This window comes from Elephas maximus, chromosome 4 (genome assembly GCF_024166365.1).
Source record: "Elephas maximus indicus isolate mEleMax1 chromosome 4, mEleMax1 primary haplotype, whole genome shotgun sequence".
NCBI classification, from domain to species: domain Eukaryota; kingdom Metazoa; phylum Chordata; class Mammalia; order Proboscidea; family Elephantidae; genus Elephas; species Elephas maximus.
Genome location: NC_064822.1, coordinates 108,201,237 through 108,225,128, shown reverse-complemented (window position 1 = coordinate 108,225,128; position 23,892 = coordinate 108,201,237). Strand labels below are relative to the sequence as shown.

The window sequence follows — 23,892 nt, the reverse complement described above, 5'->3', positions numbered from 1 at the left end:
CACACAGACACACAGACACAGACATACACAGACACAGACAGACACACAGACACAGATAGACACACAGACACAGACAGACACACAGACACAGAGATACACACAGAGACACAGACACAGACAGACACACAGACACGCAGACACAGACACACAGACACAGACACACACACAGACACACAGACACAAACACACAGACACACAGACACAGACACAGACAGACACACAGACACAGACAGACAGACACAGACACAGACAGACACACAGAGACAGACAGACACACACACAGATACAGACACAGACACACACACACACCCAGACACAGACACAGATACAGACACAGACACAGACACACCCAGACACAGACACAGATGCAGACGCATATGCAGACACAGACACAGACACAGACACAGACACAGACACAGACACAGACACAGACACAGACACAGACACAGACACAGACACACACACAAAAAAAATCAAGGCAGATCCAGAAGTACTTGCTTACTTAGAACACAGATTCAGGGCAGGGAGGGGGGGACATGTAAGGGGCAGCAAACCTGGGAGAGGTGACTCAAGAAGGGCTTCTTAGAATCTATTTAAGGCACTACAAACTTTAGGTTATCTACCCTCCATAATGACATCCAATGGTCATTTCTGGAACAATCCACTTTTGCCTCCTTGTGAGGCCTATGCGGCAAGTTCACTTTCAATTTGCATAGGGAAGACAGAAAAGGCAAACTCTACTTCAAGGAATATACTCTTCAGGAACTGGAAATTCCTAAAATAATAAAACATGAGTCATCAATGGATGATCATGGCTCCTTTCTTCCTCAAAGACTTTGGACTTTGCTAATCTCATTGCCTGGATTGATTTCCCTGATCTTTGAATGGCAGGTTTTTGTTCATCATTTAGGTCTCTGTCTGGGCGGTACCTACCGAGAGGGGGCTCGCTGCTTCCCCATCTAATGCAATTTCCCCCACACCATTGTCTATTATGTTGCCTTTTCTTCATAGCATGCTTCAAATTTGAAATCATATCCCTTTGCTTGGGCCCTCACAGGAAGCTGTTTTCTCTCCTTGGCGAAGTGCCATAGTCAGATTTTGAGGAATGATAAGCATGCTTTTCTTTTGTAAAGTGAAAGCAGGGCAATTTTGAGAGAGGAAGGAGATGGCAGGTGGGTTCTCCAGAGAATCAGCTTTAGGGAACAGTACATGGGACAGATAAAGTTTGTTGAAATTGCTTCCCTTAAGTTTAGCCATTCCTGCCTACCCCTTGGAAAGTCTTCATATATCCCTAAAAGTATGTGTGCCCCAGTTTGGAAATTATTCCTATAGATTTTTAAAAAATCTTAACCTTTTTGAGCCTCATTTGCTCCATCTGTCAAATGGGATAATATTGCCTCTTCTGTGAGGTAGTTGCAAAGATTAGCAATAAGGCACATAAAGCACCTAGCATATAATAATAATAATAATAATAATAATAATAATAATAATAATAATAATAATAATAATAATAATAATAATAATAATAATAATAATAATAGAAACAGTTGTCATGGAGTCAGTTCCAACTTATGGTGACTCTGTGTGTCAGGGTAGAACTGTGCACCATAAGTTTTTCAATGGCTGATTTTTTAGAAGTAGATCACCAGGTCTTTCTTCCAAGGTGCCTCCGGGTGGTGAACTCCTAACCTCTCTGTTAGCTGTTGAGTGCATTAACTCTTTGTGCCACACAGGGACTCCTTAGCAGATAATAGTGACTCAATATATGGTTGTTTTTAGGTGCTGTCGAGTCGGTTCCGACTCAGAGCGATCCCATGCACAACAGAACGAAACACTGCCCGGTCCTGCGCCATCCTTACAATCGTTGTTATGCTTGAGCTCATTGTTGCAGCCACTGTATCAATCCACCTTGTTGAGGGTCTTCCTCTTTTCCGCGGACCCTGTACCCTGCCAAGCATGATGTCCTTCTCCAGGGACTGGTCCCTCCTGACAACACGTCCAAAGTATGTAAGACCCAGTCTCGCCATCCTTGCTTCTCAGGAGCATTCTGGCCGCACTTCTTCCGAGACAGATTTGTTCGTTCTTTTGGCAGTCCATGGTATATTCAATATTCTTCGCCAACACCACAATTCGAAGGCGTCAATTCTTCTTTGGTCTTCCTTATTCATTGTCCAGCTCTCACATGCATATGATACGATTGAAAATATCATGGCTTGGGTCAAGCTCACCTTAGTCTTCAATGTGACATCTTTGCTTTTCAAAACTTTAAAGAGGTCCTTTGCAGCAGATTTACTCAATGCAACGCGTGTTTTGATTTCTTGACTGCTGCTTCCATGGCTGTTGATTGCGGATCCAAGTAAAATGAAATCCTTGACAACTTCCATCTTTTCTCCATTTATCATGATATTGGTTATTGGTCCAGTTGTGACAGTTTTTGTTTTCTTTATGATGAGGTGTAATCCATACTGAAGGCTGTGGTCTTTGATCTTCATTAGTAAGTGCTTCAAGTCTTCTTCACTTTCAGCAAGCAAGGTTGTGTCATCTGCATAATGCAGGTTGTTAATGAGTTTTCCTCCAATCCTGATACCCCGTTCTTCTTCATATAGTCCAGCTTCTCAGATTATTCGCCGAGCATACAGACTGAATACATATGGTGAAAGAAAACAAACCTGACACACACTTTCCTGACTTTAAACCAATCAGTATCCCCTTGTTCTGTATGAACAACCACCTCTTGATCTATGTAAAGGTTCCTCATGAGCACAATTAAGTATTCTGGAATTCCCATTCTTTGCAATGTTATCCATAGTTTGTTATGATCCACACAGTTGAACACCTTTGCATAGTCAACAAAACACAGGTAAACATCCTTCTGGTATTCTCTGCTTTCAGCCAGGATCCATCTGACATCAGCAATGATATCCCTGGTTCCGCGTCCTCTTCTGAAACCGGCATGAATTTCTGGAAGTTCCCTGTCGATATATTGCTGCAGCTGTTTTTGAATGATCTTCAGCAAAATTTTGCTTGCATGTGATATTAATGATATTGTTCTATAATTTCCACATTCGGTTGGATCACCTTTCTTGGGAATAGGGATAAATATGGATCTCTTCCAGTCAGTTGGCCAGGAAGCTGTCTTCCATATTTCTTGGCATAGATGAGTGAGCACCTCCAGCACTACGTCTGTTTGTTGAAACATCTCAGTTGATATTCCATCAATTCCTGGAGCCTTGTTTTTTGCCAATGCCTTCAGAGCAGGTTGGACTTCTTCTTTCAGTACCTTTGGTTCCTGATCATATGCCGCCTCTTGAAATAGTTGAACATTGACTAATTCTTTTTAGTATAATGACTCTGTGTATTCCTTCCATCTTCTTTTGATGCTTCCTATGTTGTTTAATATTTTCCCCATGGAATCCTTCACTATTGCAACTTGGGGCTTGAATTATTTCTTCAGTTCTTTCAGCTTGAGAAACGCCGAGCGTGCTCTTCCCTTTTGGTTTTCCATCTCCAGCTCTTTGTACATGTCATTATAATACTTTATTTTGTCTTCTCGAGCTGCCCTTTGAAATCTTCTGTTCAGTTCTTTTACTTCAACAATTCTTCCTTTTGCTTTAGCTGCTCGACGCTCAAAAGCAAGTTTCAGAGTCTCCTCTGACATCCATCTTGGTCTTTTTTTTCTTTCCTGTCTTTTCAATGACCTCTTGTTTTCTTCATGTATGATGTCCTTGATGTCATTCCACAACTCGTCTGGTCTTCTGTCAGTAGTGTTCAATATGTCAAACCTGTTCTTCAGATGGTCTCTAAATTCAGGTGGGATATACTCAAGGTCATATTTTGGCTCTCATAGACTTGCTCTGATTTTCTTCAGTTTCAGCCTGAATTTGCATATGAGCAATTGATGGTCTGTTCCACAGTCGGCCCCTGGCCTTGTTCTGACTGATGATATTGAGCTTTTCCATCATCTCTTTCCACAGATGTAAGCAATTTGATTTCTGTGCTTTCCATGTGGAGAGGTCCATGTGTATAGTCGCTGTTTATGTAGGTGAAAGAAGGTATTCGCAATGAAGAAGTCGTTGGTATTTGCAATGAAGAAGTTGTTGGTCTTGCAAAATTCTATCATTCGATCTCCGGCATTGTTTGTATCACCAAGGCTGTATTTTCCAACTACTGATCCTTCTTCTTTGTTTCCAACTTTCTCATTCCAATCACCAGTAATTATCAATGCATCTTGATTGCATGTTCAGTCAATTGCAGACTGCAGCAGCTGATAAAAATCTTCTATTTCTTCATCTTTGGCTCTAGTGGTTGGTGCATAAATTTGAATAATAGTCGTATTAACTGGTCTTCCTTGTAGGCGTATGGATATTATCCTACCACTGACAGTTGTCAATATATGGTAGCTACAAGATTATGGTGATGATGATTTACTCAGGAACAATGCTGTGGAAGGTAGAAAGCTAGCCTCCTGCTAGCACAGTGACTTGCACACAGTGGGTGCTCAATAAATATCTGGAGCCTGAAAGACTGTGATAAGAAAGAAAGAGATGTGCTATTATTGTTTTTCCTCTCAAACTAGGTGGATCCAGGTAGGAGAAACAAAATACCAGGTGAACAAACATGAGTACATGCATGAGTACTCCTCCTTATAAAGTGTCCTCTTTAGCATAAAGAACTGGTAAAAGATGTCAGATAACAGAGAAAGAGAGGGCACCCCTTATGGTGATCACAGAAACTCTTAGCTGAGTAAACACACAGCTTCGGTTAGTCAAACCTAGAAAAGCACAACCTACAATTGCTGCTTGGACAGAGAATGTTCTGGCTCTAGAGTGAAATGCTTACTTGGAATAGTCTAATCCAGAGCAAAGCCTGCACTCAGAGGGGCTGTAGCCTCATCTCTCACCACATACCGCTCCTAGGTGGTGAATCCACCTGGCAGAGATGCATGCTTAGCTTAATGACAGGATACTTCTGGCTTGTTTCACACTTTTCGAGAAGTTGCCATGTTCCTTTAAATAGATGATTAAAGAAAAGCTTTTCTGCATCCTTTGTATCATTCACAATGCATCATAGGACCACGTCTTCTTGCTTGCAATGACTTTCTCATTTGTTAAGAGAAGCCGGATGGGGAACACAGTTGGTTACAGAAGTTTGCTTTTGCAACAATAGAATAATTGCTAAAACTGCTTGTTATTAGCATGACTCTTAATGAATTAACTCATTTAATCTTCATAGCCCTATGAGATAGAAAATGTTAATGCCTCCATTTTACAGATAAGGAAACTGAGGCACAGACAGGTTAATGAATTTATCCAGGGTCATACAACTAGTAAGTGCTGGAGCCAGGAATCAAACTCTGCAGCCTAAATCCAAAACTTCATTAAGTAGAAAGTAATAAAGTACAGTGGGAAGTTCTTAGGCTTTGAGCCAGGCTGCCCAGGTGCCATCTGGGGCCCACCACTTATAAGCTGTGGGATCACGGGCAGGGTGCTTAACCTCCTCCCCCATCTCATCTGTGAAATGAAGTTGTGCAAATTGATGATGTCATCTGTTTAACTCCTGGCACATTGTAAGAGCACCATAAAGGATTCTTACTGTTTATGACTAACATTTCAAGAACCTACGCATTCTTTAAACTGAGGGGATAATAATAAATTGCTAGTTCCTTATGTTTGTCTAGCACTCCACTCTCTCCCTGGATAAGTGAGGTAAGACACGGACTTGGAATTTCCCACAGGTTTCATATTCCCCCTTGGGCTTGGAATTCTTGTCCTTGCCCCACCACTAGCTAGCCCTGTAATCCTGTGTCCATCTCCACTCCTCCTTTGATTCAGGCAACCCCAGTCCCCACCAGGAGTGCACTGTTTCCCTTGGAATTCAATCCAAGTCTAACCTGCAGCCTTATTTTCCTTTGGATATACCCCCACCCAGCTGTTCCCTTTGGCTCAGAGACAAGAGAATTGCCAGCTTTATAAATGTGTGTATGAATAGTCATGACTCTCAGCAGGCTGGATGGAAGAGCCTTAATATGCCCAGGACAATATTATCCCTGGATGTTGGCCATGGGAATTTGCAGGGCTGCTCTGAGACCTTGGGAGAGCTTCTCCACAATCCTCAGGCCCAAGAGCTCCTATTGGGTTTGATGAGAAGGAGGGAGAGTGCCTGATTCTCGGTTTTCAGGCAGACTATGGAATGTTGGTCAGCCGGATATCAGAGTGGGATCCTAGCTAATTTGGGGGCCTTGGGAGGAGATTGAATACTTAATTGTTGCCCTGAAACACCTCCTACCCCCAGTATGGAGGGTCTGTTAGAGGCTGGAGGTGGAGGCTCCCAAACAGCCATCTCTCCCAGGCTGCAGGAACATGGAGGCTGCCCTGGAATTTTTCCTCGATCAAGTCCTTCTCTCTCTTTTCACCTGTTTCATCAGACTGGGCTGATGGTCTCTGTCATAGGTCCAGCTCTGGCCCTCTTGTGTAGGAAGAATAGTGAATAGAAGGATGTTGTGTTGTGGTTAGTTGCCATCGCATTGATTTCAACTGGTAGTGACCCCATGTGACAAAGTAGAACTGCACATAGGGTTTTCTCAGCTGTAATCTTTTCTGGGAGAAGATTGCCAGGTCTTTCTCCCTCTGAGCTGCTCTTGAATTGCCAACCTTTCGGTTAGCAGACGAGTGCTTAACATTGCGCCACCAGGGCTTCTTGAATAGAAAGCTAGGAGCTTCTATTTATTTGGAAGGGCTATTCTGTATGATTCCTGTCACATTACTGCCTCCCTTCTGCGGCCCATTTCAAGGTGCTAAAAGACCAAGTTTAGGGGTACTGAGCTGGGCAGGGAAGCAACCCTCACACCTATACCAGCTCTCCCCTCCCTTCCAAATGCGGGCCAGTGAGTGAAATTCTCCCTCTCTTTTTCTCTGCTGGGGGGCCCTGCCTCTGTCCCCACACCCCTGCCACGCCTCTGTGCTGCCCTGTCAGATCCGCCTCAAGGCCCTGGGAGATGCTGGGCAAGGCGGGGAACATGTTGTGGGGGCTGCCCTGCCAGTCACACCTGCAGCTCCTCTCAAATCCTGCCTCCCGCTACTGCCTGAGACCATGATCAGTGGCTGATACGTGCCCCAACCTCACTCTCTTGGCAGCCCTGGCTTTCAGTACCTGGGAGACAGGCCTGGCAAGGTGGATGGAGCCCTCAACTGACTTCTCACTCTTTGTAAGGAGAGCATGGAAGGCTGGTGGGGAGAGCTAGGGAGAGTAAAGAGGGAACTCATCACCCTCCAAGGACCCACCTCCTTGGCTCTGAGTCAGAATGCCTGGCCTCAAACCCCATTCCACCATTTTCATCTGCGTGTTCTTGGATGAGTTACTTTATCTAACTCTCATTTTCCCTGTCTGTTGGCATCGAACCCAGGTCTCCTGGATAAAAGACGAGAATTCTACTACTGAACCACCAATGCCTAATTTGCCTTCTCCATGACACCCTCTTTTCCTCTGCCAGACCTCCACCTCTTCTCCTTGCCTGTTGACCTAACTCAGAATCCTTGCCTCCAGGCAGCTGTCTCACACTAAGCCATCCATTTCCCGGTCCACTTCCCTTTCATTCCTCGGGCTCTACGGGTTCTTTCCTTATCACTCGGTGCTTGAAGACTGAGTCCTGGCTTCCCTGTCCTACCAAGAGCTCCCAGGGAGTGTCAGGGTCTGGGCTAGGGCTGTGTAGACAGGTTTTAGCACTGAAAGTCCTGAGCAACATGAAACACTTGGTCATCCTCCCAGCACCTGCGTTGTTGTTGTTAGTTGCTCTCTAGTGGATTCTGACTCGTGGCGACCCCAGGTGTGACAAGTAGAACTGTTCCATAGGGTTTCCAAAGCTGTGACCTTTCAGAAGCAGATCACCAGGACTAACTTCGGAGGCACCTCTGGGTTGGTTTGAACCTTTAACCTTTCAGTTAGTCCAGAGCTTAATCAGTGTCACCCAGGGACTCCACGAGTCCCTGTGAGCAGCTGTGTTTATGCAAGTTTAGTGTGCTAGTTTTCTGAGTTGTTTTCACATGCATTCTCTCATTGAACCTTTGAGAAACAGATGCTATGATTCCTTTAAGTCTCTGAGGCTCAGGGAATAGGCGACTTGTCTGTGATCACAAGGCCCAGTAAAAAGCAGGGCTGGAAACTGAAACCGGCTCTGCTGACTATAAATTCCAGGCTCACTATCTCTTCTACACACAGTGTCTCCTGGAGATAGGCCACTAAACGGTTACTGAGCAGAGAAAGCGGATGGTAATGATAAGGAGGCATGGAGACTTGAAGCTGCCCACAGGTGGACCCCAGAGCATCCCCACCCGAAGGTGCCTTCTCCTCACCGCTGCTCCCCAGACATCTCTTCTTGTTCTTTCCCACCTCCCGCCCCTTTCCACCTCGCTAGATGCTACCAGCTGTGATTTCAGCCCCAACTTTAAAAAAAAAAAATTTATTTGTTCCACAAGCACAAAAGAAAATGAGATTTAAAATATCAGAGAAAAAAAAAATCTCCTGCTATCCCTAATAAATACCTTCACTTTCTATGTTGCTTTTTAAGTCTGCCTTTTTTTTTTTTTTTTTATCTACATTCTTATTGTTTTTCTGCATTTTTAATCTTTATGAGTTCATAGCACAGGCATCATTTTGAATTCTGCTTCCTTCCTTTAACATTGGATCACAAGCCATTTTTCTGAGGCTGGACACTTATTTTATTTTATTTTTTTTACAGTTTTGAATGAAAGCCACCAGGTTTTTGAGTCCAGAGGACAAACATATTTTTGTTGGCTGACACTGATGCTTACTGAATGAGCTTCACCCCATGTGTATTATCTGGGACGTTGTTTCTCAAAGTGTGGAGCCACAGACCATGGACTCTTTGTTACTGGTTTGTGATGAACTAAGTACCGAATTTGAGAGTAACCGTTTAGGAGACACGCACACACACATACACACACACACACACACACGGAATGCATATATTAGCAACAGAGCAACTTTATTTCTGTTGAATCTTAAAAATAAAAAGATTGAGGCTTGTGTTATGTATTTTTTTTATCTCATTTTGATGGTAATTTGTAATTTATGGAAGTATTGGTCTTCAACAGATTGGAAATGAAAAAAAAAAGAAGGTATTTTGGCATAGCTTATCTCCTGGTCTAGAAGACAATGTTAGGTACTGGTAGATGCTCAGTGAATCTACAACCAGACCTTCAGTGTCGAAGGACCTTATCTGTTTTGTATTCAAGGAGCTTGAGGCTTACAGAGCAGCACAAGATGTACCCAGCAAAATGCAGGTAGCCTTGAGAAGGGTCTCCTGGCTTCCATTTGCACTCAGTGAGCACAATACTGTGTTTTCATGTGATAAACCTTGAGGTATGCATGGTGATGATAACAGTGGGGAGCAGAAACAGGGTGTGGGATGTTAGAACAAAGCTTTTGTCCCACCAGGACATAGCTGGAATAGCAGGTGTCTCTACTCTTGTTCCAGCTGTGGTCCTCAGGTAGCTAGACATCCCTTAGCTTTGCCCCAGTTCTCCCAGGCATGCCCCAAAACAAACAACTCAATGATGGAGTTTCTAAGAGATCAGCTAACTATTTGGGGGAAACTGTATAGGAGTCTTCAGCAACTAGATTCTGAGAGATGATTTCACTCTGATCTCTAAATGGTAAGAGATGTATGATAAATGATCAAGTTGGGGAAGTTTATCTACAATGCAATTTCTGCAACTCATAGGTGTGAGCTTTTAAACAGTGCTGGCAGGCAAACTAAACATTAATACTCCCCTCCCAGGATTCTGAAGTCGCCCAGCCCAGTGAATGCATGTATATATAGGAACAGAGCCAGATCTCTTGCCAAATCAGTCATACATAGCTCCTTCCCTCCCTGGTCTCTGCCTCCTTCTAGCTGGGCCCTTTCTCTTGTCTGCTTCTCTGGATGCTCCAGCAACTATGAGTCGACAATTCAGTTCTCAGTCTGCATTTAGCTCAAGGAGCTGGCGGGTTTACAGTGCAGGCTCTGGTGGTGGGAGCAGGGCTGTGTGTCAGTCCAGAGGGAGGTGTGGCGGTAGTGGGTATGCGAGCTATGGGAAGGGGTTTGGCTCTAGGAGCCTCTACAATCTGGGTGGCAGTAAAAGCATCTTCATTAGTCTGGTGGGGAGAAGTGCCAGTGGTTTTCCCCAGGGTGGGGGAGCAGGAGAGGCATTTGGGTGGGGCAGAAGCTTTGGGGGTGGAGGCTTTGGAAATGGTGGCTTTGGGGGTGGTGGCTATGGAGGAGGTGGTTTTGGTGGTGCTGGGTTTGAGGGTAGCAATTTTGGGCTTGGGGGCTTTGGCCCTTCTTGTCCCCCGGGAGGCATCCAAGAGGTAACCATTAACCAGAGCCTCCTTCAGCCACTTCACCTGGAGGTGGACCCTGAAATTCAGAGGGTCAAGACCCAAGAGCGGGATCAGATAATGGCTCTCAACAACAAGTTTGCCTCCTTCATTGACAAGGTGAGTACCTTAGGGGCAGGCAGGGTCTTTGGACACTGACCAAATCAATGGGAGAGCCTTGGGCCCTGCCACAACTCATTACATCACACCAGCTCTGTCTGGTGGCCGCAATCACTTCCAGATATGTATGTCCTGGGACCTTAGGAAAGCACTCAACTCATTTAGACCTCAATTTGACTTCTTGGGAGGATTTATTTTTATCTTTTTCTCTTGGCAGGGAAGCAGATAAGAGGTGTGAAAATACCCAACAGACAAAGTAGATTGTGTAGTAACCTTATTCTCATTCATCATTATTCATCTTCTACCCACCCACCCACCCATCCATCCAACCACCCACCCACCCACCCATCCATCCGTCCCTCCCTCCCTCCCTCCCTCCCCCCTCCATCCATCCACCCATCTAGGTATCCACCCATCCGTGTATCCATCCATCCATTCACCCACCCACCTATCCACCAACCCACCGACTCATCCATCCCTCAAGCAAACACTTTCTAAGCAGCTACTATATGCCAGGCACTGGCATATACCACAGAGTACACCATGGGTTTCTAGGACATAGGTTCTTGCCTCAAGGAACCCAGATCTTAAAGGGACATAATTAATACAGCATGTGAAAAGCATGTTTATATGGGTAGTACTCTCTGGGTTGTGGTAGCTCAAAGGAAGATGTGAGGAGCTCAGCCTGCCAGATTCATGGAGGGCTTCACAAAGGACCCCAGATCTGACCTGGGTCTTGAAAGTAAAGAGCCAAATAGCTTCTCAGAGCAGAGATGATTTCTAGACAGAAGGACAAGCAGGCACCAAGGCAAAAGGCATGAAAGTGTGACACCTTCAAGGAATTTCAAATAGTTAAAATTCCTGGAGAAAGAATTTAACAGAAGGAAGAAAAAAGAAAAGGAGATGAAGGTGCAGTGGCAGGGCCGAGAAGGCAGGGTGGTTGAGCTTGGCAGAGCCTAGAGAAATGCTCTACTAGTCATCCCTGGGGGCTAAGGTCAATAGTGTACAATGTTGGGTTCTGTCTGAGTTTCTCCTTTCAGCTTATCAAGGGCCAAGAATGGGCCAGATGAAGCCGTGGAAGCCCTGCTCCCTAGTTCCCTGATTAAACCCTAGATTATGCCTGATCAAACCCCAAATCACCAAGCAGAGGCTGTTGGAATAGCTATGGTAAGGACCTTTCTCTAGCATTCCTTTTCGTTCAGAGATGGATGTCTGTTGGCCGCTGGAGGCTCCCCAGAAAGTGCTTTGCCTTTGAGGATGAGGTGGGAAGCACAAAGGCCCCTGGATGCTCAGTGACTTTCCTTCAATCTCCACAAGAGTTTGGTGTTGAGGCCAGAACTTGCCCTGTGGCCTGACTGCAGGCTAACCATGCGAGACTGAGCCCACTGTGAGGCTGTACAGCTGGCCCCTTATGTCTGGACAAATGCTGGGAACAGGACAGAATGTGGAAGCAGGGGGATCAGGGCTAAGAAAGTTGAAGCCCAGAGATAGCTCAAAAGATGTCCCATAGAGCAAGTGCTTCTGGATACTTTCGATCACTAGGGATGAGAGATTGGGCTGAACGTCACCACACCTCAGGCATAGTCAGGGGAAGGAGTGACTGGAGCAAGGAGGTGACAGGTGAAGGGGGCACCACTGGGCCAAGGGAGGAGGAGGGAGAAGGGAGGGCTGGAGGTCAATAAAATGACCACAGGCTGCTGGCAATCAATCTCCTGAGACTTTCATTTGATTATGGTACTACTGGGTACCCATTGGGCTTTATGGCATTGGCTGTGGGCAGAGGCCAAGATGAAGGAGACCTTGGCTTCCTGTCCTTCCCTAAGGGGCCTGGCCTGTGATGACCACGACGAGAGGTTCTTCAGCCCAGGTGGTCCCCGGCCCAGCTAGAAGGAGCAGGCTTCTATTGCGGTGGCTTCTAACCTTCCCTTCCAAGCTGGTATTCTTGCTTTCACCATTAACCCAGAAAGATTATTCTCAACACCATACCACAGTCATCCTTTAAAGACATACCACATCATCCCTCTATGTGAATTCTATGTTGGCTTCTTGGGGTGAAAGCCCTAACCCTATATGATCTGGCCCTCCAAACCACAGCTGCTGCTAGCCCGTGACATGCATTTATGAGAGTTAGGCAGAATTGCCCCCACTGAATGGAACAGCTCTCAAGCTGCAGGGTTTACTGAGCAGAGTGCAGGCTGAATTTAGCCCCCTAAGGTAAAAACTCCTAATCGTATGCAGTGGTTCTGCCACTCCCACTATGCCTCATCCCCTGCTTTCTTGCTCACAAGCATACAACTACATTCTTGCCATCCTACTGCATCCCAGGCATGGTCTTTTCTTGCAACCTTTGCACATGCTGTTCTGGCCGCTTGTAACTCTTCCCCCAAAGAGGGGCCCAGCTCCCTCCCTCAGCTCCTTCAGGTCTTTGTTCAAATGACCTATGGTCTGTCTCAGTGAGGTTTTCCCTGGCCATTCTATTTAAAGCAGCATCCTCCACCCCAGTATCCCCATCCACCATCCTTGCTCTATTTTCTCCATAGCTCCTACAGCCATTTGACACATATTTCACATGTTTGCTTCTTTAAGGTTGCCTTAGAATAGAATATAAGCTCCTGGAAATCAGGGATTTTATCTTTTTGTTCATTATTCAAGCCCCAGCACCAGAATGGTGCCTGGCATATGATAATTGCTCAATAAATATGTGTTCAATGAAAAATTGAGCCAGCCCTTCAGGTTTTAGGCTTGGACCCTTGGAGAGTGGTTATAGAGATAGGCTTTTTTAGAATCATGACAAATGAAAGGGGCTTCAGGAAGAAAAAGAGGGTTCCATCTCTTCCTACTGGGACATAGGTGTAGCCTCTGGGGCATGGGCTAGAAGGACATTCTTGTTCAGCTGACCTTTAAACCGCGATGCCAAAGGGTAGTAAGTGGTCTAGAAAGCCCAAACCAGCAGGTAAGCCCAAAGCCTTTTGTATTTCATTAACCCATGCTATTGTTAACTGTCTTCTCTGTGTTGGGCAGTGTGCGTCCTCAGGGCTCAGCACCTTGCGTCCACTGGAGGACAAAATAGATGCGTCTGCCTTCATGGGCTCACAACCCAGTGGGGGAGAGACAGGCTAAACACCAAATGACTGCAAATCTCAATTCATTCTATAGGGGAAAAGAGCAGGATACTGTGAAGGGGAGACACCAGCGAGGTGACATTTTAGCTAAGATCTAAACGGTGGGTAGGAATTAGCGAGGCAAAGAGTTGGGAAGGTTCAGAGTGTTGGAGGCACTGGAAGATCACTGTGGGAATTGTCTAATTGTGCCCTTGTTTTACATGGAGACTCCCCATCAAATCATGAGATACTTTCTTTTGGCACCCACAACGCGCACACAGAGCTGTGAATGAGTGTTGAATCGACTTCTCCACTCCCTGGGAGTGCCGCCACAGAGCAAAAATAAGCTGGGTGGCAGGAATTTCTCACAGGTTTTGCGAGTTGTGCTGACAAGCCTGTGAGAACTGGTTACTCAACCTCCGACTTTGATAAAGTCAACAAAAGTGACCCATGGGAAATAGTGTTCTCTGAGAGCATTTTCTAGCTTAGAGTCAGAACTCAAAGGGAATTAACAAGGGCTATCGCCTCGCCTCAGATAGGAAGAGTCTCCAGGGCTGGGTGATTCTGAGTACCCTATTTAGTGCCATACGGGCCAGGCATAGAGTGTCTTCTGGGTTCTTTTGTAAGAGGCACTGTAATTGCAACTGCACAAAGCAGTGGGTTTGCCCACATACTCAGCTTCTGGGGGAGGGAGCCAGATTCTGGAGGTGTGTGTGTGAGTGTCTGTGTGTGTGTGTATGCACATGCACCTGAGCAAAGGTGCGAGTTACAGAGGAAACTTCCTGTCTCTATGCAGGACACTGGAAGGAGGTACCATTTGTGGGCAACTTGTAGAGGTAATGTGAAAGTAGATCATTATCATGAGAAAGACAGTTCATACACTTTTTGCACATGGACAACCTCTAAACCCTGTATCTGACCTTTACACCCACATTTTTGGAACCATCCTACTGAAAGTAGTTTTGGGGAAGCAGTAGTGAAATCCAGGGTGATGTCCAGTCTCTATTTGTGGAGTGAACAAAGAAATAGCAACATGGGTACTTCCAAAACACTAGACAACCCCAAGTCCTTACATCCCCATGAATACATTATACAACTTTTTTTTTTTAATGAGAATGTTTACTTTTTAAATTCTGTCTGGGCTTTAAAAGCATTTAAATGAGATTACTTTCCTGAAAAATACATGAGCAAACAACAGGGGGTGGCGGTTGGAGGGTTTGCTAGGGAATTAGTTTAATATTCCAAGTCAAATTGTTCTTTCTTCTTACTCCCTCCTCTCCTCAATTCCATAAAGCATTTAAGCCACAATTAGAAATGACTTTTGGATTTATTAGTTTTGGTTGCTCCCAATCACCGCTTCTCTATGTTGGCATAGATAACTGAGGGTGGAGGGTGAGCGCTCTATGCTGTAAATGGTTGTGGTGAAGGAAACAAGGCACCCCACTGGAAATGATTTAGCCTTCAAAACCAGATTTAGCTTAGTGTCAATTTTAGGGAAGTTGGCCTTACAGCCATTGGCCAACCATTGGGAACCCCACTGCCTTCTGTGTGCCCTGGTCCCAGAGAAAGGGCAAGGTCTCTGAGCACTAGAGGGGCCACCCTGATTCTTTGAGGTCTGGGATATGCTGTGAGGGTGCTGATCCCCTACATGTAGGAGAGCTGCTCTGACCCAGGTCTGAGATGTGTTGGGGATCTCTTGCTTTTAGGTGCGATTCCTGGAGCAGCAGAACCAGGTGCTGCAAACGAAATGGGAGCTGCTGCAGCAGGTGAACACCTCCACTCGGAGTAGCAACTTGGAGCCCTTCTTGGAGTGCTACATCAGTGATCTGCGGAGGCAGGTGGACTTTCTCAAGGCAGAGCAAATGCGCCAGGACACGGAGGTCAGGAACATACAGGATATCTTGGAGGACTACACAAACAAGTGAGGCTCCCCGACGGGGCAAAGGGGTTGGGGATAAGCATGGCAGGGAACCGATGCTGTGGGGCAAGGCATTCTGCTGCTTTATGTATAAGGGGCGGGGCCAGAGCCACCAGACAAAGCCATGCAGGCTCTGCTCTGTACAATTGAAGGAGTTTTCATTTGCATGTGACAGCCCTGCTAAGATGGTTTGGACAGCCAGCTCCCAACTGTACCGGGGGTGGGGAATAGGAGCAGGATATCTTCACGCATGTTGGAGCCAGATAAGCCTGGGTTCTGGTGTGGGCTCTGATGCTTGCTAGCTGCATGCAAGTTAACCTTTCTAAGCCTTCAGTTTTTGCATCAGTAAAGTGGGGATAGTAATAATGCCCTCTTTGTTGAGTTGCTGTGAGGTGTAGATCTGTGGTTCTCAAACTTTAGTGTGCATCAGCTTGTTCAAACCAGATTGTTGCTCCTGCCACCCCAGAGTGTCTCATTTGGTAGGCCTAGGATGAAGCCACATTTATAACACATTTCCAGGTGACACTGTTGTTGCTGGACTCTGGCCACCCTTTGAGAACCACCGGCTTAGACAAAATTATGCTTAATAAGTTTTTAGTACTGTGCTTGCACCTAGTAAGCACTTCATAAGCACTAGCTATTACTGATAATAATAATGGTAGAGGGGACAGGACCAGCCTAATTTCAGATCAGCTTCTCCTGCGTCGTGCAGGCATCTGAGTGACTTCTCTCTCTCTTCCCGCGCAGGGGGAGCCGGGTCCTTCTCTTAACATCGCCTCCCTATGCTCACTGCATTGTGCCAGTGGAAAACCAAGTATGTGTGAGGCTATGAGGGATAAAGGAAATTCACAGTGGAGGTGCTAGGGCCACAGAACTGTAGGTGATGTTTTTTCCATTTAAAAAAATTTTGTTAGAAGTGGTTATTTCATGTTTTCAGTTGAAGAAAAAAAAATCATTGCTCTTAACAAATTTATGAAGGTAAAAATCAAAATAAAAATGGACATTTTGGAGACCTTGTGGCACTGGATTTGCCATGTTGGGCTGTTGTCCCCTCTGTTGGCCTGGAGAACCAGGTTTCAGCTGCTTGTCAGTGCGTGTCAGTCAGGGTTTGGGCAAGACCATCCTTCCGCAGGCATGGTGAGTCCATGCCTCCTGCTCGAGGAGATACTAAAGAGCCAGGGCCAGCACAGCAGCCTGCCTGTGTTTCTTGCCTTTCCCATCAGGTATGAGGAGGAAATCAATCGGAGGACCAGCGCTGAGAATGACTTCGTTGTCCTGAAGAAGGTGAGGGAAAGAAGAGACCAGAGGAGGACTGTGGGCCCAGGAGGCAGAGCAGAGCTGTGGGATGATGTGTGACAGGGGGAGAGACAGGGTGACCTATGGGCCAGCTCATTGTGTGTGTTGCCCAAATGCTGAGGCCCCAAAATGAGAAAAACACAGTCTTTGGTTTACACTGAAGGCATAAGTCGGGAAATGATACTAATATAAATCTCTAGGCACCTTTTAGTTCTTATCTCTCCAGGGTCCTGAGATTGGATTAAATTAATGACACCTTTTGAATGTCAGTTGTGCTCAGCCTTGGTGCCTGGGGTGGGACAGGATGTTGTGTGTGACAGACTGAGCATGGTGCTTGGTGTCATATCTCCTTCTGCCCCTGAGTACCAGGGTTTAAAAGTCCCTTATTTGAGTGCAACTGGTTAATGTTGGAGGTTCGAGTCCACCCAGAGGTGCCTCAGAAGAAAGGCCTAGCAGTCTACTTCTCAAAATAAGCCACTGAAAACCCTATGGAGCATGGTTCTGCTCTGACACACATGGGATCGCCATGAGTCAGAGTTGACTCGATGGGAACTCGTTTGGTATTTTTAGTTTATCTGGGTGAGGTGGGGAAATTTGCAGGTGAGGAGATAAGCCCAGAGAGTCTTCGCCACTTGCCCTGGGCCACACTTGTGGTGGGCAGTGCCTGGGCAATAAAGTCAAACCATTTTTGCTTGCCGTCCAGGAGGTGGACTCTGCTTATGAAATCAAAGTGGACTTGCAGTCTAAGGTGGACACTCTCTTTGGGGAGACCAATTTCCTGAAGTGTTTATATGAGACGGTGAGTTCAGTCCTCATGAGGAACCCCTTTCTTTTCTCATATCTTATAAGGGGTATGGGCTGTAAGTTGAGGAGATCTGAAACTCAACATTCCCCACTAGGGCTCCAGCCCCACTGGAGTCACCCATCATCTCAGTCCCCAATCCTTAGGATTCCCGAGTGGGGATAGTGGAGATGGGGGCAGGAGAAGGTGAAATAGTCCCTGCTTCATTGCATTTCAGTCTGCCTGGGAAATGAGGATAGCACCCAGGACATACAGGGGCAAAGGCAGCCAGAAATCTATGCACTGGGTGCAACGTTCCCAAGATAAATAAGAACACTCCATCAGTGCTGGGAAGTGGATGGGGCTATGCAGAGACTCACTAGTAGATGACAGTGGAACTTAAAGGGAGTGAGGACAAAGACTAGAGTGGTGAGGGACAATAAACTCCTACCACTACAGGTCCTGTTGCTACCCGTGTCTAACTTGGGGACACTTGCTCTGGGCCAAATGCTCTGCTAGGACCTTTACATATATTATTGGTATCTCCATTCTATAGATGAGGAAGTTGAGGCACTGAGATACTAAATTACTGGCTTGGTCACACAGCTTATCCACAGTAGAGCCAGATTTAAAGACTGAATCTGAGTGGCTCCACAACGTGAACCCTTCCTACTGCCCCTGATAGCTCATGTGAGGCACCAGGGAGGGAGAGGATGTGTATGATTTCAAGGAGCACATCTGCCCTGTCAGAGGGCCAGGCTCAGGAGACAGCCAAGCAGGACAGAGGGTATAGAAGGGGGTGGTAAAGGTAGGTGGTGTCTACAAGGCTTCTGAGCTCAGGCTTCTTCCTTCTTCTTGGAGGCTAGGTCTGCGCCCCATTGCCTTTAGTTAAGCCACCTTAGGGAAGGCAACAATTCTGAGAACTTTCCCCCAAGACTCCCACCTGGCCTAGGCTTTCAACTTCCCCAGAGAGCCTTGGAAGGGGCGGTAGAGGGAAACCAAGGCCCTGGAGAGAGGAGTGTGAAAGGAGTCACCTATGCTCCATGCCTCACAGGAGTTGTCCCAGATGCAGACCCACATCAGTGACACCAATGTCATCCTGTCCATGGACAACAGCCGCTCTCTGGACTTGGATAGCATCATCAATGGAGTGCGGACCCAGTATGAGCTGATTGCACAGAGGAGCAAGGATGAGGCCGAGGCTCTGTACCAGACCAAGGTGAGCTCCCCCTAGAACTTGCATTGTTGTTCTCTTAGTTTTAAAATAAAACACGTTTGTTATAGAAATTTTAGAATTGTAAGTGAAGATTACCCATAATCCAACTACCACTGCAAATAGGTCAATATATTTTCTACCAGTTCTTTATAACTAACATTTATTGAGAACTCATATTGCCAAGCACTGCACTAAGTGCTTTATGTATTCAGGCAGTCCCCGGGTTATGAATGTCCAACTTAGTACAACCAGTAGTTACAAACCAACTCCTGTAAAACCTAGTATATGAAATATTCAAGGTACATACAATAGTTTGTAATAACAGATGGGTGCTGCTTTGTGACATGCATCAAAACATTATTATCACTGTATTATTATGTTAAAGATATTTTAGTGTATCTAGAAGTGTTTCTTTCATGTTTTTAGCAGACAAGCTCTTAACCACTGCACCACCAGGGCTCCTTTTTATGCACAGATTACACTATGTACTGTATACTAAGACAAATATTTGACTAACTGAAATTAGATATGAACCATACCTAAATGTTCCGATTTACATACAAAATCAACTTATTAAAGACAGATTTAGGAGTGGAACTCGTTCGTAATCCAGGGATTGCCTGTGTTATTCCATTTAATCCTTACAACAACCCTATCAGGTAAGGATTTCATTATCTCTACTTTATAGATAATAGAGTGTGAGATTACAGAATTTCTCTCAGGTCTTGGAGCCAGTAAGTGGCAGAGCCAGGACTTAATTAAACTCAGGTGTGTGTCTACGAAACTCATGATCTTCACAGCTATAATGTTTGTTTTTTTCAGAATATTATCTTCTAACATATAGTTTTTTACTTTTCTTTTTCATTTATCACATATAATGACTTTTCGTGACATTAAATATTTGGCATCCTTTTTAATAGCAGCATCGTATTCTGTTATAAGGAGAGGCACTCACTTATTAGCTGAACATTTTTATAGCTAAGTCTTTGGACACATCTTTGGTTATTTCTTTAACATCAATTGCCCTGGACCTTTCTGGAAAGTGAAGACTCAGTAGTTGAAAGGTCAAAGGCTGACAGCCTGGTCACTAAATTCTGAGCAATGGGCGCTTGAGGATCTGCTTTGTGCATTACCTGCGGCAGACTCCACTTCTGGCTGACCTTTGTCCCACTGTCCTGCAAACAGGTGTTTTGGGAACGGGATGGGTGCCAGCATTAGAGTGAGGAGGCAGCTAGTGAAGAAATCAGAATGCAGAGATTCTCTCAAGCCAACCTGTACCCCCTGCCCCTTTCACAATCATGTGGTGTGGGCAGAGTTCTCTGACTGATGGAGTAATGCAGACATGGAAAAGGAGATGGAGAGGAAAATGCAAATAAACATGGAGCATGCTAAAGGCCGCTGAGCGAATGAGGTCCTGACTGCTAGAGAAAGCATCTTGGAAAAGGGCAGGGAGGAATATGGTGGGGAGGACAAGGTGAGGGGGCACCCAGTGTGTGTAAGGGCCAATGTGAAGTTTAGGTGTGGGAAAAAGGAGGTAAAAACGACACCAAGGAGCAGGTTTGCCTGGCTGGGGTGTGAGTCTGGCCCAGGGACTTATGGGAATGAGGGAGGATTGGTATAGATTTGTGTGTAGGGAGGGGAGGTTGTAGCTTAGATGAGGGAGGTTTGGTATAGGTGTCTGTGTATGCATGGGGATCACAGACCTAGGTGGGCTTCCTGGGGGAACTTTCCTGGGGAGGAACAGCCTTGGGCAGGGCCTGGGAAGGCAGATCTACCACCTCTCGGAGGGGCTCGTGGTGGGCAGCAGGCGCTGACTATGATGCTGTCTTTGACTCTCAGTATCAGGAGCTCCAGATCACAGCAGGGAGACATGGAGATGATCTGAAGAATAGCAAGGTGAAGATTGCTGAGCACAACCTCAATATCCAGAGGCTGCAGGCAGAAATTGCCAACGTCAAGAAGCAGGTGGGATGCGTTCTCAGGGTGGGCTGACTGGGCACTGCGCCTCCTACAATGCCCTGCCAGATGGGGCAGGTTCCTGAAACTCAACCTCTGCACGGGTTCTCCCCATGCCTGGCTCTGGAGCAGATAGAGCAGATGCACTCAGCCATTTCGGATGCAGAGGAGAGAGGACAGCGGGCCCTCCAGGATGCACGGCAGAAACTGCAGGACGTGGAGCAGGCCCTGCAGCAGTCCAAGGAGGAGCTGGCCCAGCTGCTGCGTGACTACCAGGAGTTGCTGGGAGTCAAGCTGTCCCTTGATGTGGAGATCGCCACCTACTGCAAGCTGCTGGAGGGCGAGGAGAGCAGGTGGGCCTGGTGGGGAAGGGGGTGGATGGCAGCCAAGGTTCTGGACCAAAGCTCAGGATGCACTTATGGAGCAGTGGGACTGACTATTTGGAGAGAAGACAATCCCCCACTTTTCTGGGAAGATTTACCAATCCCATTGAATTATTACAAATCCCATTGGATTTACCAGTCTAGCCCAGGGCAAGCAGAAACATGCAAGTTAGAAGCAGAGGGTGCGCTAGGTGGCCGGGTCAGAAGTCATTGTCTTCCTCCCCCTGCCTCCAAGCAGAATGTCCTCACATCCCAACTAAAGTCATTGCAGCCAGGTGGTGATTCCCAATGCCAAAAGGCTTCATTAAAATGCTTCAAGCCCCCTTTGGCCCCACTGGCTCCCACACATTCCCCTAAGGCTTGGGGACAGCTCTTCCTTCCCACGGATGTCTCTGCTCCTGATGTCTTTAGGCTGCTGCGTTCTTGCCTTCAGGCTCTGTGGGTCTGGCTGACCTGCGCTTTGGTTTTGCAGGATGTCGGGAGATCTGCAGAGCCAAGTGAGCATCTGTGAGTAGCAAAGCCCAGGCATGAGGCAGACTGGTGCTGGGGGGTGGGGGGTGGGGGGGAGGGTTTCCAGGGGACCAGCAGGGAACTGGCATTTTAGCTTTCAGTGTTATGAAAGGAAAGCCAAAATAGGCAAACACAACCACAAAGCCTAGAAGAATTCATTTAAATAAAATGTTATGATTTCAGTTTTGTTTTCTCTCAATTTTTATGATACCTAAGTCCCTGGGTGACACACATAATCAAGCATTTCATTATTAGCCAAAAGGTTGGTGGTTCCAACATACCCAGAGGCGCTTCAGAAGACAGGCCTGGTGATCTTCATCCGAGAGGTCACAGACTTGAAAGCTCTATGGAGCAGCTCTACTCTGCACACACGGGGTCACTATGAGTCAGAACTGACTCCGTGGCAACTAAGAATGACAACAACAACAATCAGCAGTGGCTTAGAACTCTGTTGTTGTTGGGTGCCTTCCAGTCCTTTTCCACTCCTAGTGACCCCATGCGACAGAGAACTGTCCCAGAGGGTTTTCTAGATTGTAATCTTTACAGAAACCGATCATCAAGTCTTTCTCCTGAGGAGCAGCTGGGTGGGTTCCAACTGCCAGCCTTTTGGTTAGCAGCTGAGTGATTAATGGTTTGTATCAAAACCCTGGTGGCCTTGGTGGTTAAGTGCTACAGCTGCTAACCAAGAGGTCGGCAGTTCAAATCCGCCAGGCACGCCTTGGAAACTCTATGGAGCAGTTCTACTCTGTCCTATAGGGTCCCTATGAGTCGGAATCCACTTGACCACCAGGGCTCCTTAGAGTATATCAACAAACACTGAAAACATGCTACTTAAAGAGATCCTGTGACCTTCTCTGTAGTACCAAGAGTTTGTTTTGCAAATGGGAGTACTTTCAACTCCCAGTGTATCTGTTTGCAAGCCACATAGTAGCAGAGATTTAGGCTGTGGGGAGCTGGCCCAGAGGGACAGGTGCGGGCCTGTCCCCCGCCCCCCCACTCTTTCTGACGCCCCTCTGGTTGCCCTCTCTTCCACAGCGGTGCAGACCAGCCAGGTGACGGTCAGCGGCAGCGGTGGAGGCAGCGGTGGGAGTTACGGCAGAGGCAGTTCCCGAGTGGGTGGCGAGGGCAATTACGGAGCAGGTACCCGTGGGGTCAGTGGAGGTGGTTACGGGACCACCGCTGGAGCCAGCTACAGAGGAAGCAGCAAAAGCAGGAACAAGTACGGGGGGAGCTCCTCCCGCGTGCAGATCATCCAGACCTCTACTAACACCTCCTACAAGCACACTGTGGAGTAGCTGCGTGGCCCTGCCGCGTCGCTCCTCAGACACCGGCTACCCTGCGTGGCTCTCTCCTGTCCTCTTGTCCCCGTATACTTCCTGACTCCCTCTCACTTTCTCCTGATGGGTCTCATCAGTTTGGCCGTAAATTCGACTCTAGGTGGAGAAGTAGGGTAGATAACCCCAAACAGCACTTCTGTGAGGGCACTGGCTTGCAGTCAGTCACAGTCAGACACATTCTTACTCAGCTGAGCCGGATACTGGCCCTGTAGATACCCAGGGGTCCAGTTTAGTGATGCAGAAAAAGAGCCTGTAGCATTTTTACAAGACAGATAATTAAGAGTTCCTCACCCCCACTTTCCCTTTCCTGGGCTGCTCTGAGAGCAATAATGCATCCCTCAGGGACCACAAAATGATTGCTTTAGTCTAGTAACTGATTGCAAGGCAAGCTAACTTGGTAAGGGGAAGCTCTGTACCAGAGGCCAATTCCTGCCTCTTGGTCTGTAAGCCTCATACTTCAGCTGATGGACAGTGAAAATTTGCTGCCTACATGAGACACCTGGAAATCATATTTGGTCCTGATTCTGAATTTCTATCTCAAGAAGCATTATCTCCATGGTTAACAGCCCAAGGTGGGAATATTTCAGAGGGCACTAGGCATGAGTCCTTGTCCACAGGGAGGACTATTCTTAGCAGTGGGTAGAGTGGTTGATGGACAAGTTCAACTTCTGACCTGCCTCCTCCTGACTGCTTCATTCTTTGGCAGCCTGGCCATTCCTGGGAATTGCCCACATGGCTGGGCACGTGAGCCCAGCTCTGCTCTGTCCAGATGCCCAGGGCCTGAGAAGCCTGAGGATCTGTCTTGGGTCTTGTGAAGGTTCCAACCCTGAACCAATCTGGAAGCTGCCGGCTGTTTGCAAGTCAGTTTAATGCTCTTTTCCAGACCTTTTAAGTCTCTTC

The 23,892-nt window shown here is 46.7% G+C and overlaps 1 protein-coding gene across 1 annotated transcript; it reads left to right on the top strand.

The window, feature by feature from the left end:
• The first annotated feature begins 9,954 nt into the window (after positions 1 to 9,954).
• On the top strand, positions 9,955 to 22,950 carry LOC126074734 (keratin, type II cytoskeletal 1b-like). The gene is made up of 9 exons (XM_049881558.1): positions 9,955 to 10,494; positions 15,302 to 15,516; positions 16,737 to 16,797; positions 17,513 to 17,608; positions 18,645 to 18,809; positions 20,646 to 20,771; positions 20,895 to 21,115; positions 21,618 to 21,652; positions 22,691 to 22,950. The coding sequence occupies exons 1-9, from the start codon at positions 9,955 to 9,957 to the stop codon at positions 22,948 to 22,950; spliced, it is 1,719 nt and encodes a 572-aa protein (XP_049737515.1).
• Positions 22,951 to 23,892: the final 942 nt, after the last annotated feature.

Coding starts and splice junctions, on each gene's coding strand:
- LOC126074734 (XM_049881558.1), top strand. CDS start 9,955: ATGAGTCGACAATTCAGTTCTCAGTCTGCATTTAGCTCAAGGAGCTGG. Junction 10,495..15,301: donor TTGCCTCCTTCATTGACAAG/GTGAGTACCTTA, acceptor TCTTGCTTTTAG/GTGCGATTCCTGGAGCAGCA. Junction 17,609..18,644: donor TGAAGTGTTTATATGAGACG/GTGAGTTCAGTC, acceptor CATGCCTCACAG/GAGTTGTCCCAGATGCAGAC.